This window comes from Asterias amurensis, chromosome 13 (assembly GCF_032118995.1).
Source record: "Asterias amurensis chromosome 13, ASM3211899v1".
Lineage (NCBI taxonomy): Eukaryota > Metazoa > Echinodermata > Asteroidea > Forcipulatida > Asteriidae > Asterias > Asterias amurensis.
Genome location: NC_092660.1, coordinates 12,242,008 through 12,259,346, shown reverse-complemented (window position 1 = coordinate 12,259,346; position 17,339 = coordinate 12,242,008). Strand labels below are relative to the sequence as shown.

Below are 17,339 nucleotides of genomic sequence, written 5' to 3'. Positions count from 1 at the left end.
CATAAGGCTATAGTCTTGTGTACTTGTCAAATTTTGCATGAAAATATTCACAAGGCTATAGTCTTGTGTACTTGTCAAATTTTGCTTGAAAATGTTCACAAGGCTATACATGTATTGTGAACTTGTCAAATTTTGCATGAAAATGTACACAAGGCTTGTCAAATTTTGCGCTTTTCCCTGAAAATGTTCACAAGGCTATAGTCTTGTGTACTTGTCAAATTTTGCTTGAAAATGTTCACAAGGCTATACATGTATTGTGAACTTGTCAAATTTTGCATGAAAATGTACACAAGGCTTGTCAAATTTTGCGCTTTTCCCTGAAAATGTTCACAAGGCTATAGTCTTGTGTACTTGTCAAATTTTGCGCTTTTGCCTGAAAATGTTCACAAGACTATAGCCTTGTGGTGTACTTGTCAAATTTTGCATGAAAATATTCACAAGGCTGTAGTCTTGTGTACTTGTCAAATTTTGCGCTATAATGTTCACAAGGCTATGTGTACTTGTCAAATTTTGCATGAAAATGTTCACAAGGCTGTAGCCTTGTGTACTTGTCAAATTTTCGCTAGAATGTTCACAAGGCTATATATAGTCTTGTGTACTTGTCACATTTTACGCTAGAATATTCACAAGGCTATGTGTACTTGTCAAATTTTGCATGAAAATGTTCACAAGGCTATAGTCTTGTGTACTTGTCAAATTTTGCTTGAAAATGTTCACAAGACTATACACTTGTGTACTTGTCAAATTAAAAAAAAAAAACGCAACAAGATTATCTTTCTTCCGACTGATTTCTTCATGATTTCAAAGTAAGGAGACAATTACAGCCCCTCCTCCAACCACACCCCAACGGTTTACCTCAGCATAGCCTCATTCCTACACAAGTGATTCTCCAGTACAAACCTAAATATCCATGCACGCCGCAAGCATGTATTCATTAGAACACCACAATACTTGAAAACAAAGGCATTTGAGAACTGAGGAGTCTAGCATTGAAAGGGTTTAAGGACTTAGGGAAGTTTAACGTTAAAGGAACACATTGCCTTGAATTGGCTGAGTTGGTCTTTGAAAAGCGTTTGTAACTGTTTGTTTAAAAATGCATATAATTAGAAATCTATTGTAAAAGTAGAATATAATGATCCACACAAGTATCACGCGAAATTGCATGGTTTTCCTTTTACCTTGTCGACAAACACAGGCCGACCGTGTTTGCTCGAAAAGTAAAAGAAAAAACCACGCAATTTCAAAGCAGATTAGTGTGGATCATTATATTCTACTTTTAAAACATCTTTCTAACCAATGCATTTTATAACAAATGGTTACACATGCTTTTCAAAGACCAACTTGACCGATCCAAGGCAAATGGTCCTTTAATCTTCAATTAAACTAGTCGATGGTACTGGTCTTATCCCCAGCCTTCACTATATCAAAACAACCAAGTATTCAATCAGGGCATGTCACCAGACTATAACACATTTTGCATACACAAAACAAGTAAACACTCAAATGTATAGAATAAATAAATACAGGACGGTATTTAATTTTTCATATAATATGCAACAGTAAAAACTTTTTAAAATAGTCGTAACAATTTTATCAAAATACAACATGTGAAGAAATTTAAGGCTTTACGGAAGCAGGATTTGAACCTTGTGGTGAAATGTACTTATTGTATTAAGTATTGTGCACATGAAAAGTGAGAGAAATATTGAACTTACAAGTGAAAAAGAACTACAAATCTGTAAGGTTAAAAAATAAGTTAATGGCCTGACGTTTCAACCCTAGCAGAGATTTTCTCCTTTTAGCCTTCAAGAAAGACACTGCTAGGGTCAAAACGTCAGGCCGTTAACTGTTTCTTCAACCTCGTATTTTTGCATTCATACCATAATAAGTTCTTTTGGTTGGTAGCAGTTTACGAGCTAATAACTAACAATAAATTACATTTTCTCAAATCTATAAGAAGGTACAGCTTCAGCCTTACATTGAACAAAAAATATAATCTGCTAAAAGACTAACAATGAATACAGATAGAAATGTGATAATAATACGGTGTACAAATACACTGCTGTAAGATTTACAACTAATAAACAAATAAAAATGTGATACAATAACTGAGTATGGAGATTACTAATTCATGTTAATACAAAATGAAAATGATATATTGCAAGTTATGAGTATAATTGCGGAACTGTGTATACAATGGTACAAATTGATATTCAGCTTCAAATCGAGACTAAATTTTAACTATACTAAATAACTATATTTAAAAATAATGCACTATTTTATTTGTGAGATGTTTTGAGGTTATTGCAACAGTAAAACTACAGTTCATCATGAAATGGCAAAGCATGAAGGCCAACCTTAAACTTGTTCTTTATTATATAAAATTGATCTAAAAACTTTGTAGAATACTAAATTTTGACATTTACATGGCAAGGCTGTATGATTTGATTCCACTAATAAATTAACACATGCAGAAAGTACAAAAATGACAGTTTATTTTAAGTAACTCCAAAATACTGGTAGACAGGCACGTCATGGGCTCAAGACTGAGCAGTTCAAGTGCGCCAGACTCAAGTTCTCGGCCCAATTTCATATAGCTTGTAATTTCATATAACTTGCTAAGCACAGGCAAATATCGCTTAGCAGAAACTGGTTACCAGCCATAGATCCATATAATTTATAACATTTTTGTGACTGTTGCCCCATACATTTTGTTTTGCTTAGCATAGAAATTTGCTCAGCTTAACAGCTTTATAAAATTGAGCACAGGTGTCTCGGTCATTGGTATAAGGGTTCGAATCCCAGTCGTGACACTTGCTTCTCACCGCCTCGCCATGGGTACCTGTGGCATAGATAGTTCTTCTGAATCATGGGGGCGCTACATATTGGCAACACAGGATATATACTCCCAAGGGAGCTGATGAGGCGGTTTAAGAGTAAAATAATGGCCAGAGATAATAAAGATATAGGACCATGAGTGACACTGAGCGTCGGATTCGAGCACTATAAGCATTTTGCCAAAGGCTGTCTACCCATGAGGAGGGGTTGGGGTGGAGCGTCAAATCAACAACCCCAAAACAACAACAGCAATAAAGTAATCCAAACATTTCATGTAAAGTACTGTAACTTGCAATGTCTAATACTTTTAACACTGCTGGACTTTCACCAGCAAAACATCATAAACAAACAGATAATGCACTTCCAACTCAAAAAAGTAGCACCTCCAACAAATAGTAATGGAAGGAAAATTCAACAACAAAGTTCACACTTTAACTGCATGTCAAATGTCCAGTATTCTGATTCAAAAGAGCTGCTAAGCAAAAAATGTTTAAAAAATACTTACAGAAAAAAAAAGAAACCCAGGCGTACACAATATGCATCACATTTCATTCCAAGATTGTAGCCTATTGGTGCTAAGCAGCACTTTCAAACCTTTAACCACCTTTACTCCACTTAGCAGCTATATAGAATGAACCCTCTGTTAAAAAAACGAAATACAACTTAATACCCTGTTCATCAAATCTCTTCGCTTAGAAACTGTGCTTAAAATAGGGATCAAGACAAATAATTCCTTGAATTGAAGGAATGGCACTATAAATGGTATTATTTCTATTTCTTTGAATTTACTCTAGAAAACATTTCCTAGATTGGTCCCAAACAAAATATAATATATATATAAACAGGCCTGATACTTCACAAAGGCAATGGAGGCTATTGGCCCCAAGCAGTGTGTCATTGCCTTGATGCCCCTTAAATTATGCCAATGTCATCCTAGTGTTGCCCTTTAGCACAGAAAACCGAGTGAAGCATCATGACTTAAAAAAAATAGCTTTAAAAAAAATTGCAAATACCCTTGTGCTGATCACGTTTGAAGTAGTTCCTTTTCAAATGAAGAGTCTATTTGCACCAAATAAATGTACTGTTTTGTAAAAATTGCACTAAATAAAACCAACCAGTTTTAAATGAAAGTTTATAAGGATAAATCACTTTAAGGTACTGTTTTGAAAGCAGCTTTGCTAAAGATACATACTTTAGTCAAACCAACTCATTAGAATCAAACAATTTCCGATCATTTCATTGTGAACACAAATTTCAGAAAAACTTATTGAACGTTGTTGGGTTAGGCTTTTGCTGAACAAATCAGAGCTTCAGACCTTGACCTTTGACCTATCATGGTTGTACACACTTAAGCCTCAGCTTCAATAGAAGGTCAAAGGTTAAGATGGATTGAATTGTTCAGTGAAAGCAAAGAGATAGTATCTTTAAAACATGAAATAACAACAACATAATGATATCAAGGTACCTGAAGCCGCATCCAAATTGGTGGCTACAGCTGCGGCTACGACTGTTGCTAAGGGTGTTGCTCAGTATGTCCTATACTTCAATGCATGATGATGAGAAAATCCAGCCATAGCCGTAGCTGTAGCCACTAATTCTGACACAGCCTGAAGCTAGGTTTATACTTCCTGCTAAAATGTGAATGCGTAGTGAATTTTGACCTCACATGGCTGTTTTCGCAGCGGGTGTTTTGCAGGAGTTAAGCACAAAGGCAACTGAAACAAACTATTCATTGCTAATTTGTGGCGTCAAAATTCGCTTCCCATTTTGCTTTCGCAGGGAGTATAAACCGGGCTTAATACTCCTCTGGTAGTATATCAATGCGTGTTACTCATAGTAGATAGCATACACGGTGGCCGTGGCGTAGATGTACGGGTTCTCATACGATGCACAGGCAAAGTTATCCCTGCTGGAATCCCATAGGCACCGGCTTCCCAGCCTCACGTCCTGGTCTCTCTTTTCACCGATGTTCACAAGGCACACAATCTGAGTCAGGCATATAATAAACAGATCTTTACTTTGATGAGAGGCAATAAAAGAAATTTCCATATAATTTGTTTTTACCCATACACCAATGTGTATTAATCACTGTAAACTCTTTCCCCGAGTTCTGTGGAAAAAAAAAACACAGAGGCAAATCACTTGGTTGGATTCGAACCCACGACCTTTTCGTTGCTAGAGCAACTTACCCTTAAACCACTTTCAAAGGTTGGCTGTTTGGTGTGTTTAATGTAAACTACTACTAAGGGATGAGAATTGATTTACTCATCCAAATAATTGCTAAGCAAAGTAAACTTTACTTAGCAGAAACAGGTAACCATCCAAAATGCCATGTTTTTACATTGATAAGTGGTTATTTCAATGGTACCCCTCTATTGTTTTGCTTAGTAGAACTACTAACCTTGAATCTGGCATAATTCAAAGCCTTGACCCTGAGTTTGATTTCCTGAGCTATGCTTTTACTTTGCATACTGCATAAGACGGGTTCGTACTCCATATTCTCCAATTCCTTCTCCAACGTCTCAATTAAGATTGGTCTCACTTTCTCTGGAACAAATCTGTGCAAAGAAAAAAAGAAGGGTCTACTAAGCTAGCGGTAAGTAACTAGTTACACTCGTCAAGATTTCAAATAATAAACCACTTGTAAGGAAAACTGACTGTGTATATTTTAAACAATTTTGGTTTGCACTAGGCCTAGGTGACTAGTGCGGAAGTGTCGCAGTCACGACTATTCAACTACCTTGGTTAATCGTGCCGCCACGTCTACTACAAAATCGTCGCCACTACAAAAAAATCGCGACTACCTGTTTGGTGAACCAACTGTGTCGCTCATGACTTTTCATGACTTCATAATGAACTAAACATTAAACTCAACTCTGCCCAGTGTAGTGGATAATTAAAAAAATGCAGAGGATGAATTTACTCTTGAAAAATAAATTGAGCTTTCCATAGACTTTTAAGATTTTCTAATGGAAGTGCCCTTTGCAAAATACAAATTGCCTTGCTCTTTCAACATGTATTAAAAATAAAATTCCAGGCCTGACCCCCGATTGACCTGATGATGTATTTTTTATCTATCCACTACCCACCTTGTAGCTGGTTCCATTCTATAGGAGTTTTCATATTCCACTTTCTGTTGGGACGCGAAGTCGTCATCATCATGGGTGGGTGCCACTCCGAGGGATACATAGCTCTTGGAGCCCGTATTGTGAGGTTGCCTTGCAATAGCGAAGAGACTGGAACGTCCCATGCCGACCTGTGACTCCTTAGCTATCTTCGCAGCCATCTGTGCGTTCAAGCTGTCTATATTGGCAGTCATCGCTGTTTCAACAAAACACCAGAGGCAGTTTAGTAATGAAAGGGCTGAGTAAACAATTAATATCCGAGACTGGGGGTTGTGTGAGAGTTAATTAAGTATTTATCCCTCTTGTGTCTCGTTTAACGACGAGGCAGGTAGCTATGGACAACTGTTTGTGTATCTTAGTTTACACATACTGTGAAACTTTGTGCAAGCCACTGTGTGTAATCACCATCCAGTTTTGGCCATTATGCCAGCTTAAAGACACTGGACATTATTGGTAATTGTCAAAGACCAGTCTTCTCACTTGGTGGAGCAACATGCATAAAATAACAAACCTGTAAAAAATTGAGCTCAATTGTTCGACGAAGTTGCGAGATAACTATGACAGAAAAAACACCCTTGTCACACGTTCGTTGTGTGCTTTGAAATGCTTGATTTTGAGACCTCAAATTCTAAATCTGAGGTCTCTAAATCAAATTGGTGGAAAATTACTTCGTTCTCGAGAGCTACATCACTTCAGAGGGAGCCGTTTCTCACAATGTTTTATACTATCAACCTCTCCCCATGGATTACTCGTTATCAAATTAGGTTTTATGCTAAAAATTATTTTGAGTAATTAACAATAGTGTCCACTGCCTTTAACTTCACTTTGAGATGCGAAAAATGGTAGAGAGGGAGAAAATTGTCAACAGAATATCTTGTTTCATATTAGTGTTGTTTCATAATGTTCTGTGATTTTTTCTTTCAGTTGCAAAAAATAAGAAAGCAAAAAAATATGGATGAATTCCCAAAGACAACTTCATCTGCAGCAGGTATTGAACTGTAACCTAATAATTACACTTTAATTAGCACGCTGTTAGTACGGTACGTGGGCAAAGCAAACAGTATCCTCATGCCATAGAGTAGTATGTGTACGGCATTATAAAGTGTTTGTTTTACTGTGCACAGTGTGTGGGTTTCTTTAAAACAAGAGAGTTTGATTGGGAAATTCTTAGGCATTAATTGTTTATCCAAACCATTATTTTTAGAAAAGTAATAATCTGAAAACACAAATCAAAAGTAGGCCTATTACCACAGACTTAGGTTTTTGCACGTTTAAAAAATTTCAAGTACAATATTGGGCCTTCGTTTCAATATCAACTTTTTTAAATAATTCTATATTTTTTACAAGCCAAAAAGTTAGCTTTCTCAATAAAATGTATATATATTTTTTTTAGAGTATATTCATTTGTAATGACTCTGCAACGTCAATTCTAAATTTACCATTTATAAAAATCAATCTCATCTTCCTCAGTTTGTTGTTGAATGACTGCACATGCATACCCTTTTTTGTGGTTAGTTGCGATAATTGAGACATTACGTAACCCTCCTCCCAGACGCCGACGGCGAATCGGGAGGGGGGTCACGATATCGCAACTACATGTAGGGCCTAACCACAAAAAAGGTATATGCAAGTCATTCAGTAACTTACTTTAAAGGAACACAATGCCTTGGATCGGACGAGTTGGTCTTTGATGAGTGTTTGAAACGGTTTGTTATGAAATGCATATAAAAATATGATAAGAAAGCTATTTTATAAGTAGAACATAATGATCCACACAAGTATCACTCGAAATTGCGTGGTTTTCCTTTTACATCATCGACTAACACAGTCGGCCATTTCTGTCCCATAAATGGCCGACTGTGTTAGTTCGTAAAGTTAAAAGAAAACCAAGCAATTTCAGGGCAAGTTTGTGTTTTAAATCATTGTATTCTACTTTAAATCATCTTCCTAACCAATGCATTTTAATAACAAACGGTTAGACAAACGCTTTTTAAAGACCAACTCGACCAATCCAAGGCAACGTGTTCATTTAAAATAAATATTTACAAAATTATCCATCGAAAAAATTAAAACATGTCAAATCACAGAATAAATTTCAATAATAAAAGCAGATTCTACGAACGTCGGGAACGATTTGTTTATCCATTAGTATCATCACTCTGAACAAAAACGCAACGTCAGGAGAGAGGGTTACGATTATCACCAACTACGAACAATGTAATGTCAATGTTCAACGACACTGTGTTTACATACAATCATTGTTCAGTTTGGACTCCGCACGCTATTTATTGTGTGTCTGTCACTCTCGATTGATTGCACTCGCTTTGTTTGCAATAGTGTGTGATGTGATCGTATTGACCAGATTACGGTCGGTATTGTTATTGACAACAGAGCGTAAAAAGTCACTTCAATAAACCTGCCAATCATTACAAAATGCTGAATGTACTGTGACAAAATCATCTCGTTTATAGTTAAGGATGTAACCCCTACCTTTTGGTTCTGGTCACATCTATCAACTTAGGGTGAAAACTTGACTAAACAAGAAGGTTTAGCGGTAGAAAATACGGCGAGCTACCTTCGAATCTTCAGCGCGCATGATGGATGAGCGATGTTTGGGATGACGGTAAAAAAGTTGTCACAATAGTCGCCACATGAGGGCGCTAGAGAAAAGAATTGACAGGGGCGTGATCAAGTAGTTACACAAAAGTGGGGATGAAATTTTGTATTATTATTTTTTTGTATATTAGGTCATTCGGATAATCGGTCATTGAAAAAATTGGGGACACTGGAAGTAGAAGATAAATTTTAATTACAGCACAGATTAATGAAAGTTCATCCTTGTTGTCCGGTGTTGTTTCTGTGGCATGATCAATATTTAATCGTTGAGCTATAAAAAAGGGAATCCACCTGAGGCTATACTGCATGGGAAGGTCATAAGGCTATGTTTTCATTCGCATGTGGCATGGCAGGACATTCTGTCCCAACATAATTGTGAACCGAGTACAAACTTCGTCTGATAGCGCCCTCTTTTGAATCGTCATCCTTCAGCCCATGTAAACTTCCCATTATTAGGGACAGATTCCCTTCCCCGAGAACACCCTAAATATTCAACCATTATAACACACAAAAAGAACAAAAATGAAACTTGGCCTATTATTATCATTCCCATGTTGAAACTCTGCACATCATTGTGCAGTGACTTTGAGGAATCTATTATTATTATTATTTCAGATTAAAGGCAGAGGACACTATTGGTAATTGTCAAAGACTAGCCTCACACTTGGTGTATCTCATCATATGCATAAAATAACAAACCTGTGAGAATTTGAGCTCAATCGGTCATCGAAGTTGCGAGATAATAATGCAAGAAAAAAAAAAAACATTGTCACACAAAGTTGTGTGCGTTTCGAGACCTCAAGTTCTAAATCTGAGGTCTCGAAATCAAATTCGTAGAAAATTAGTTCTTTCTCAAAAACTATGGCACTTCAGAAGGAGTTGTTCCTCACAATGTTTTGTACCATCAACCTCTCCCCATTAATCGTCACCAAGAATATTTTTTATGCTAATAATTATTTTGAGTAATTACCAATAGTGTCCACTGCCTTTAAAACAATTTTTTTTAGGGGAAAGTGCTAAACTGTCTCGACCTAGAGAAGTCCTCTCAGATGTTCAACAAATCACCATCAAGCTCCAGACTTGTGTACTATCCTGCTGGTAAAGTAGGCCAACCCCCCTTGAACTATAATGCAAAGGATTCGTCAATTACTCCCACTCCCGTAGGAATGATCATAACATGCAAGAACAAACTTTGCACAATAAGACAGTAATATTTAATGTAAATAAGTAATGCTTAGGCATGGTGTACTTTTGGTTTGTTAAAACCACTCGGTTGTTTTAATCCTTTAGATGTCAAATTTTGTATTATACAATAACAATTCAAACGGTAGTTGGAGCATAAACACTGATGTATTTTTACATCACCACATTTTTTTTAGAAGTGAAATGTTTCCCCAAAATTCTTTAAACTATCGAAAGCTGCTATAAAGGCTTTTTTAAGTTTTTTAAAACATGTAGGCCTACCATCCATGTGCATGGGCTTTGTCTTACAGTACTGTAACAGAAAAACTACATGAAATAAACACTACAAAAAATTACAATGATTTATAATAATTATCTATTATAAAATATTATAACCAAAAGTTCTTTTGAGTGCCAGATAGACGAAAATGCATGCCAAAATCAAATGACTCATTTCTAATGAGCGGATTGAGTAGTGGTTGGTGCCGAGGTAGATTTCTATACCTTCATAATTTATTTTACAAAGTTTATTCCATAATAAAGTGACCCAGCCAGTGTTTTGGCCACGGTTTGAGATTGGTCAATTTTATTTTAAGCAATTATAGCTACATTACACAACTGACATTGTTAAAAACTGTTTGACTGTTTGTTCTTTATACAAAAGCTGCACCAATAGTTAGAGTTGAAATCCCTAGCTCCTCTGACACCATCAAATTCCATGGTTTTGAACGTAAATTGAATCGAATTTGATTGTCCTATGGTTAAAACCAGAAATGCAGGCAGGCGTGCTAATTAATTTTATCACAGTAACTGCAGAGCTGCCAACTTTCATTATGAAATTGTTACAATCTTTATATAATCTGATGGATAGATTTGAAAATCTCAAAGATTAAATATGGAAACTTTTTTCCCCTCATTACATTGAATATCATCTAAATAACCTCCATAGATATTGTGGAAAAATCTGTCTGATATAGCAAGATGTAAATGTTGGCAGTAATGCAATTGATGTGAGTACCGAGCTACATTGAACAATAATGGTATTGAATGTTGATGCTTCAAGAAGAGCTCATTAGCCTAGCTTTGAAATATGGTGGACACCATAATATGAGTGCACTGATTGGTTTGGATTTGATTTCTAGATTAACCCAAACCAGATAGTGTCATAGTATGGTGTCCACCAGTATCTCAGGCTAACTGAGTAAACATTCAACTTTATAAGGGCTTGTCTGAATTAGTGGCTGCGACATTTAAACCAAAAAATTGTTATACAAGTCGCCATACACACAGTGCCTAAAATGCCACTTCAAGGTAAAAAATGAGAATAAGTTTTCAAAAAAAAATATAAAAAAATTGGTTTGTTATAATATTGGTATATTGGTTTGAACATGGAGTGTCTTTAAACAGTAAGGAGTCGTCATGGTTCCAATTTGCTTCAGTCTAACAAGTGGGGAGCCATCTTACTAGTTGGTAACAATCCAAAGGGTCTGTTACAAAGTTTTCCAATTCATTCGATAAACTTGTAGTGGATAATCATCACACTAGACTTCACGTAGTCCTTTAGTTGGTGGAAGTTTGGCATACAGTTCAAAAAGCGTTGGTCGGGCCTCAACATCCCTGGCTAGACTTGACAAAGTCTATCGTTAGTTGGTGCCAATCCAAAGTGTTCGTTGCAAAGTTCATAAACTTGTAGTCAAGAGTTAATCTTTTATAGACTTCACGCGGTCCTTCAGTTGTGGCACACAGTCCAAAAAGCGTTGGTTAAGCCTCAACATCCATACCCTTCAATTCACAGTTGAACTTGCAGTGTACAGACATCTGGCTAAAATTGACACAGTCATTCCTCATGTCAAACAAGAGTTAATAGCCTCAAAGGTCATCGTCTCAATCTGTGGTAGAAAATATAAAAGTTTCAAAGATTACTATTGTAGATGACCCCTTTAAATATACATTTCAGTTCACAAATTGCAATTCTGTTACTGAGACGACAACTAGTCATTGTGAAATCAGTAGAGGCTTGGTAGGATTCGAACCCACAATCTTGTGGTTGCAAGTCCTGCAGTCTAACCATGATGGTGATGTCGCAGTTAATGCACAGGCTTGAATAGCCTGATACTGCAGTTGTTGCTGATGAATATAAAGTCTGAATGTGCAAGAACATTCTCATGCAACTCAAATCAGTTCTTCATCTCATTGAAAATACACACCAAAAATAAACATGAAAAACAATCTTTTTAAAAATCTGTTTGTGTCTTAAAAGATTTTCTTTTTTCCTGAAAATCGTCTTATCCTTTTTTAGTATTTTTTTTTAACAAGGAGGTTTTATGGTGTATTAATTGCAAACTAAAGGATGAAAATGAATGTATTCTTTCCATTTTGGGGGTATAACCTTCATAGGTGCTAATTATGAATTGTTGAACCTCTTTGCCAAAATTTGTTAAATGAACCTTTTCTTCGAATGGAAGTTTTACTTTTGTGTTAAACTTACTATGCAGTCCATTGTTGACTCTTTGCACCTGTATAGGCTTTCCTCCAATGATGCTCATCTCAAACAGGTCCAGTTGTAGTCACCAATACACAATGGACAGCTCAACTGAGGGACAATCAATTAGGCACAAACAAAATGATTTTACACATCTGTATGATAAACTGCAAGAAGAGCCGACTTCCATTTTTTTTTTGGGGGGGGGGGATTTAAGTTTATTTGGATTCTACACAGAAAACAAATTGAAAGCAAATTGGAATTCTAAATAATTGCATGTAACAACAACGCTTTTCTTAAGATTCGTTTGACATACTACAAATCAGATTGTGTTGGTGCAAGTTTCCATTTTCCTTTAATGCCATCCATATATAAGATTCAGATTTATTCAAAATCCTTTTTTTTTTTAGATTGGGTTGTTGTCCCATGTATAGTAAGTAGTACTTTCTCACCATTATTAACTTGATTTTGGGGGTTGAACAAAGAATTGACTAGAGTGGGATTCGAACCAACGACCTCCGGATTAACGTGCCGGCGCTCTACCAACTGAGCTATCTGGCCCTATATTGGCGGTATCCCTATTTTGTCAATATCTTTGTTCGGGTGATATTGATATCATTATTAACTTGTATGGAAATGACAGGACTTTTTTTTCAATTGATAATTGTATAATACTCAGCACCTTGAGTAACTAGTTTATGCGTGCGCTATATAACACTTCGATACTATTATTACTAGTATTTGAAACCTTCAAAAGTGCCATTTCTGAAACATTTTAATGTTAAAACCCCTTTGCCAAAGTTGTGAGACTATCATTCCCTACAAAGACAAGTTTCAGATGATTTTTTTTACAAACTTACTATGTTGTTTGCTGTGCTCATCCGAACAGGTGAGACACCACTCCCTGTATCCTCCAACGACGCTTGCATCCAAAACAGGTCATGTTATAGTCACCAATCCGCAATAAATTGCTCAACTGAGGGTAAAATTAGTAAAAACAAACAAATATATTAATTATTTTACACATCTTAATGATAAAATGCAAGAAAAGCCGACTTCTATTGTTGTAGGAGGGATTTCAGTTTGCTTGGATTGTACAAAGAAATTCTCTTTGTTTTAAAGCAAGTTAGCTGGTTCTCAAGTTGGCTGGTCGTTAATATTTGCTGTTGGAATCTAAAAATAATGACAGTTGTATATTGGTAACAGATTAAAAACCTATTTTTTTGTTGGAGCATGTTTCGTTTTTCCTTCGAAGTCATCAATAAACTAAGGTTTGAATTTGTTTAAATTTGTCAAAATTTTGTCAAAATTTATAAATTGAGTCGTTGTCAAATAATAAGGACATCTCTCCAAACTTTTAATTGATACTACCAATACATTACCAAATCTCTTTCAAGACCACTGATCCTGCTTATTGGCATCACCTCGGCCCAGTGAAAATGTCATCGCATACACACACTTCATCATCCTCAAGAAGAAAACAGGATCTGCAATTTGAAAGAAAAAATATCAAAAAGGTTAGCATTTTTGGGTCTTATCAACTAGCCAAAGTCGGGTCCACCCTTATCACTTTTTGGGTCACTTTTTCTTTCGCAAGTCGCAAGACACTTAAGGCCGTTGCCTTATAAACTATTTTCGAGGGGCCGTTGCCACCTATACTCTTTTGGCTGAAACAGGGTTACCCCCTTATACTAGTCCATACGGATGTCGGCTTGGGTATCAATCATCAGAAGCCGGGCTGGTAAAGGAGAAAGCACTACCCCCCCCCCCCCCACTTGAGATAACCTCAATACGTTACCAAACCAATGTCACCTACGGTGTCCCCAAGCAGCCATCTCGACACAGCTTGCAACGAGAACATCCACTTTAGCGATAACATGTCACAATCTGTTGAAAAACAAAAACAACGTCAATACCATGTGGAAGGAAGATTAGGACCTGTGGAGGAGACTTACCAGATACTTTACCTAATACTTCACCTGGCACTTGACCTTTGCTCCAAAGATCTGACCTCATTGACCCCACTGACCTCTACAAACTGGAAAAGAACACAAAGATGGTCATGTATTAAAAGAGTGCAGATTAAATGTAAAAAGCTGTGGAAAAAACGCTTGTTAAAAGGCTTGTTAAAAGGATGTGAAAAACGCTTGTTAAAAGGCTGCGGAAAAAACGCTTGTTAAAAGGCTGGGGGAAAAAAACACTTGTTAAAAGGCTGGGGGGAAAACGCTTGTTAAAAGGCTGGGGGAAAAAAACGCTTGTTAAAAGGCTGTGAAAAAAATTATTTGTTATTAGACCCTGTGAAGAAAGTAATTGTCATTTGATCACTACCCTAATACTTAACCTGTTATACTTAACCATTGCTGCAAACACCTGACCTAACTTGCTTCCAGTCACTCATCAGGGACATCTTAGTACGGCATTTACTGATGATGGCATAGTAGTTAGCTTTGCTTCAAGACACTTGAATCAAGACTAAGCACTACGCCACCTTATACTTTACCCATTGCCTCGGGAACATGTTAGACTATAGAGTTAGTCTTGTCTCTAGGCCAACTAACTATAAATCCCCTAGGCCTGGACTATCTTACCATTCATACATACCAAGTAGACACTCATCAATGATGATGTGCTCTCTCCACCTCCCTTTAGTCCTCTTGTGTCCTCTTTGTTCTGTCTTGTCTTGTAACTGTTTTTCCTTTTTTTTTCTCGCAGCGCTCACACTTTTTTCAACAAGCCCTAAGCTTTAATAAACAAAGTTTGAATTTCGGGACTTGAGCTTGCTTAAAATTTGTTTGAAACGTTGGTCTTAATGAGCAATGAGTTATATTATTTGTTTTTCTTTAACTATCATTAATTAATTCTCAAGGACTTTGTCTACATTCAGAATTGATGTAATGCTGATATTAGGAATATGTATTCAATTTAGCTTGTCTAAATTATGTATTTAATGCTACTAAATCAAACATTCATCATCAAATGAAATTTCATATTTTAAGAATAATTACTGATTTGGTATTTATTTTGTTTATAAACATTATGCTTTTTAGAGTATTACAAATTATGACAATTTAAACTAAATATGCCAACATTGAACTGATGACTTGAAGTATCAACCCTGACAGAAATTTCCAGTAAGACAAGTCTTCTAAATTATAAAGCATCACTGGCTTCGACCAAATGCATCTCAAGAAATACCAAGACAGTGTGAAGTCATCTTGAAACTACATGCAAGGACAACATCACCAAGATCGCCGAACATTGGTGGGGTAAGGGGCGGTACAAAGGGGTTGGACTCTGCAAGAGAACGTGTTAGATCTCCTCTTACTCTTTGCAGTCTTCGTCTTGTCTTGATCTTGATCTTGAATACCAACTTGCGTTATCCAACCTCCACTGAATTTTTTGAGGGGCTGGGGAGGGGGGGGGGGGTGGAGCAAGAGGAGTGCACTGGTTGACTTGGGTTTACAGATTGAAATTACCGAAACCAAACAGTGTCACCCTTATGCATCCAGTATTGGGATTGCTATCTATCTGATCTAACTTTTCCATTTTTTTTAATGATCTATATCAATTTTTTTGTAAAGACCAATAATTATCATTTTTGTTTAACTGAAATGTTTCTTTTCAAAAACACCACAACCCACAAGAGGCCCGAGGTTACTGTAAAATCCGTTCATCCCAATTTTTTTTTTTCCATAAAAATGTTAATGGTTTCTCCAGAATTTTCTCTATATTTTGTTTACTAAACAGCTGCTTGAGGGATTTGAAAAGGGGACATGAAGTCCAATATGTTTTTTTACAAAAAAAGGTGTAGAGCACAAGGGAACTTCAAAAAGTGGAGTTTGGATACACGGCAAAGTTTTCCTGACCTTGGTCCTTTGGCGAACTCCATTGTTACGTCCACTAACCACATATCCATAGACACGCAACACCCATCTCTCATGGGGGGCCATCAGCATAGTGGTGTTCCCTCTACCCTGCAGCTCAAGAAAAGGCCCCAGCTTGTTCCTCGTATCTGACATGAGAAAATTTAATTCAAATTAATTCATTAATTCACATGAGTGAGGTTACATGATAAGATCTTGAAATTCTCAAAATGATTGATATAAGCTTTAGCACGTGACACTCTCATTTTAAAACCCAAAAGGAGAAAAAAGGAGCTAGGAGTCCACGGTAAACATTTTTGTTAACTTTCCGTATGGCGCCACCACTTTTTCACTAATTTTTACAAAAAGGGATATCTCAATGAGGTAAATTAGATACTGTATTATTTCATACCGAATTAAAACGTGGTGGCGCCATACGGAAACTTTTCCTTCCCGGAGAGGTCGTTGGTTCAAATCCCGCTCTAGTCAAGTTGTCTTTGTTCAACCCCAAATAAATCTATTACCCCACCAGTGCTACTCCCACAGTTCACGTTCTAAGAGGATAATAATATGTCGAACAATTTCGTCAAATAGTTTTGAAGGTAATTTCCCAATCCTTACCTCAACAAGATGTCGTTGGAGCTATGTGTTCGGCTTTTGGTAGTGAAGTTTCACACTGCAGTGTACGGCGAGTCACACCATAGCTCTCTCTAGCTTTGTCTAGCCAGTGAGAAACCTACATCACAAAATGTTCATACTCCTCGTCTTCATATTTTTAGCCAAAACCAAGGCTAAAAAAAAAGAATGACATGGTAGCAATAGTGCCATAGTTCTTGCCGAAATGTAACTGAATGCACATGCTTAGCCATGGTGAGAATTTCGAGAAATTTATTATTAAAGTTCATCAGAAAAAGGCGAGGTGCGAGTCCCACATTGGAGCTGCAGGGCGTGGTGCTTTCCAGGTTGCGACTGTCCAGGGTCTACTGAATGCTGTGCTGCTTTCGCGTTGCATTCGCCAATATAGGTCAAACTCGTTACTTGCACAACAATGGGTGTCTTGCCAGCTCGCGTTCCACAGTTAAACCCCAGTTCAAAGAATGCACAAGAAGACAATGGCAGGCAGTAAGCCTTTTAATGGAGAAAATATCTCAGAAGAACCAAAGTGCTCGGGTATGCTAATTTTTTCGTTGACGGGGTTTGGGTCAACCCCTGATTTTCCCGACAAATTTCAAC

The 17,339-nt window shown here is 36.8% G+C and overlaps 1 protein-coding gene and 1 long non-coding RNA gene across 2 annotated transcripts; both read right to left on the bottom strand.

Annotated features, from left to right (window-relative positions):
- Positions 1-1,523: 1,523 nt before the first annotated feature.
- LOC139946433 (dynein light chain Tctex-type 5-like) lies at positions 1,524-8,585 on the bottom strand. Its single transcript, XM_071944079.1, has 4 exons — positions 8,454-8,585; positions 5,928-6,159; positions 5,240-5,396; positions 1,524-4,824 (listed from the first exon to the last, which is right to left on the bottom strand). Exons 2-4 carry the CDS (start codon positions 6,155-6,157, stop codon positions 4,666-4,668), a joined length of 546 nt encoding a protein of 181 aa, XP_071800180.1. The 5' UTR covers positions 6,158-6,159; positions 8,454-8,585; the 3' UTR covers positions 1,524-4,665.
- A 1,325-nt stretch (positions 8,586-9,910) lies between these two features.
- LOC139946336 (uncharacterized) lies at positions 9,911-13,760 on the bottom strand. Its single transcript, XR_011787228.1, has 4 exons — positions 13,626-13,760; positions 13,104-13,219; positions 12,250-12,354; positions 9,911-11,650 (listed from the first exon to the last, which is right to left on the bottom strand). It is a non-coding gene; the product is annotated as an uncharacterized lncRNA (long non-coding RNA).
- Between the last annotated feature and the right edge of the window lie 3,579 nt (positions 13,761-17,339).

Bases quoted from the DNA above. Each gene is read 5' to 3' on its own strand.
- LOC139946433 (XM_071944079.1), bottom strand. From the start codon at position 6,157: ATGACTGCCAATATAGACAGCTTGAACGCACAGATGGCTGCGAAGATA. The intron at 5,397-5,927 runs GTGGGTAGTGGA...TTCTTTGCACAG, and splicing joins AGAATGGAACCAGCTACAAG to ATTTGTTCCAGAGAAAGTGA. The intron at 4,825-5,239 runs GTTAGTAGTTCT...TGCCTGACTCAG, and splicing joins TGAATTATGCCAGATTCAAG to ATTGTGTGCCTTGTGAACAT.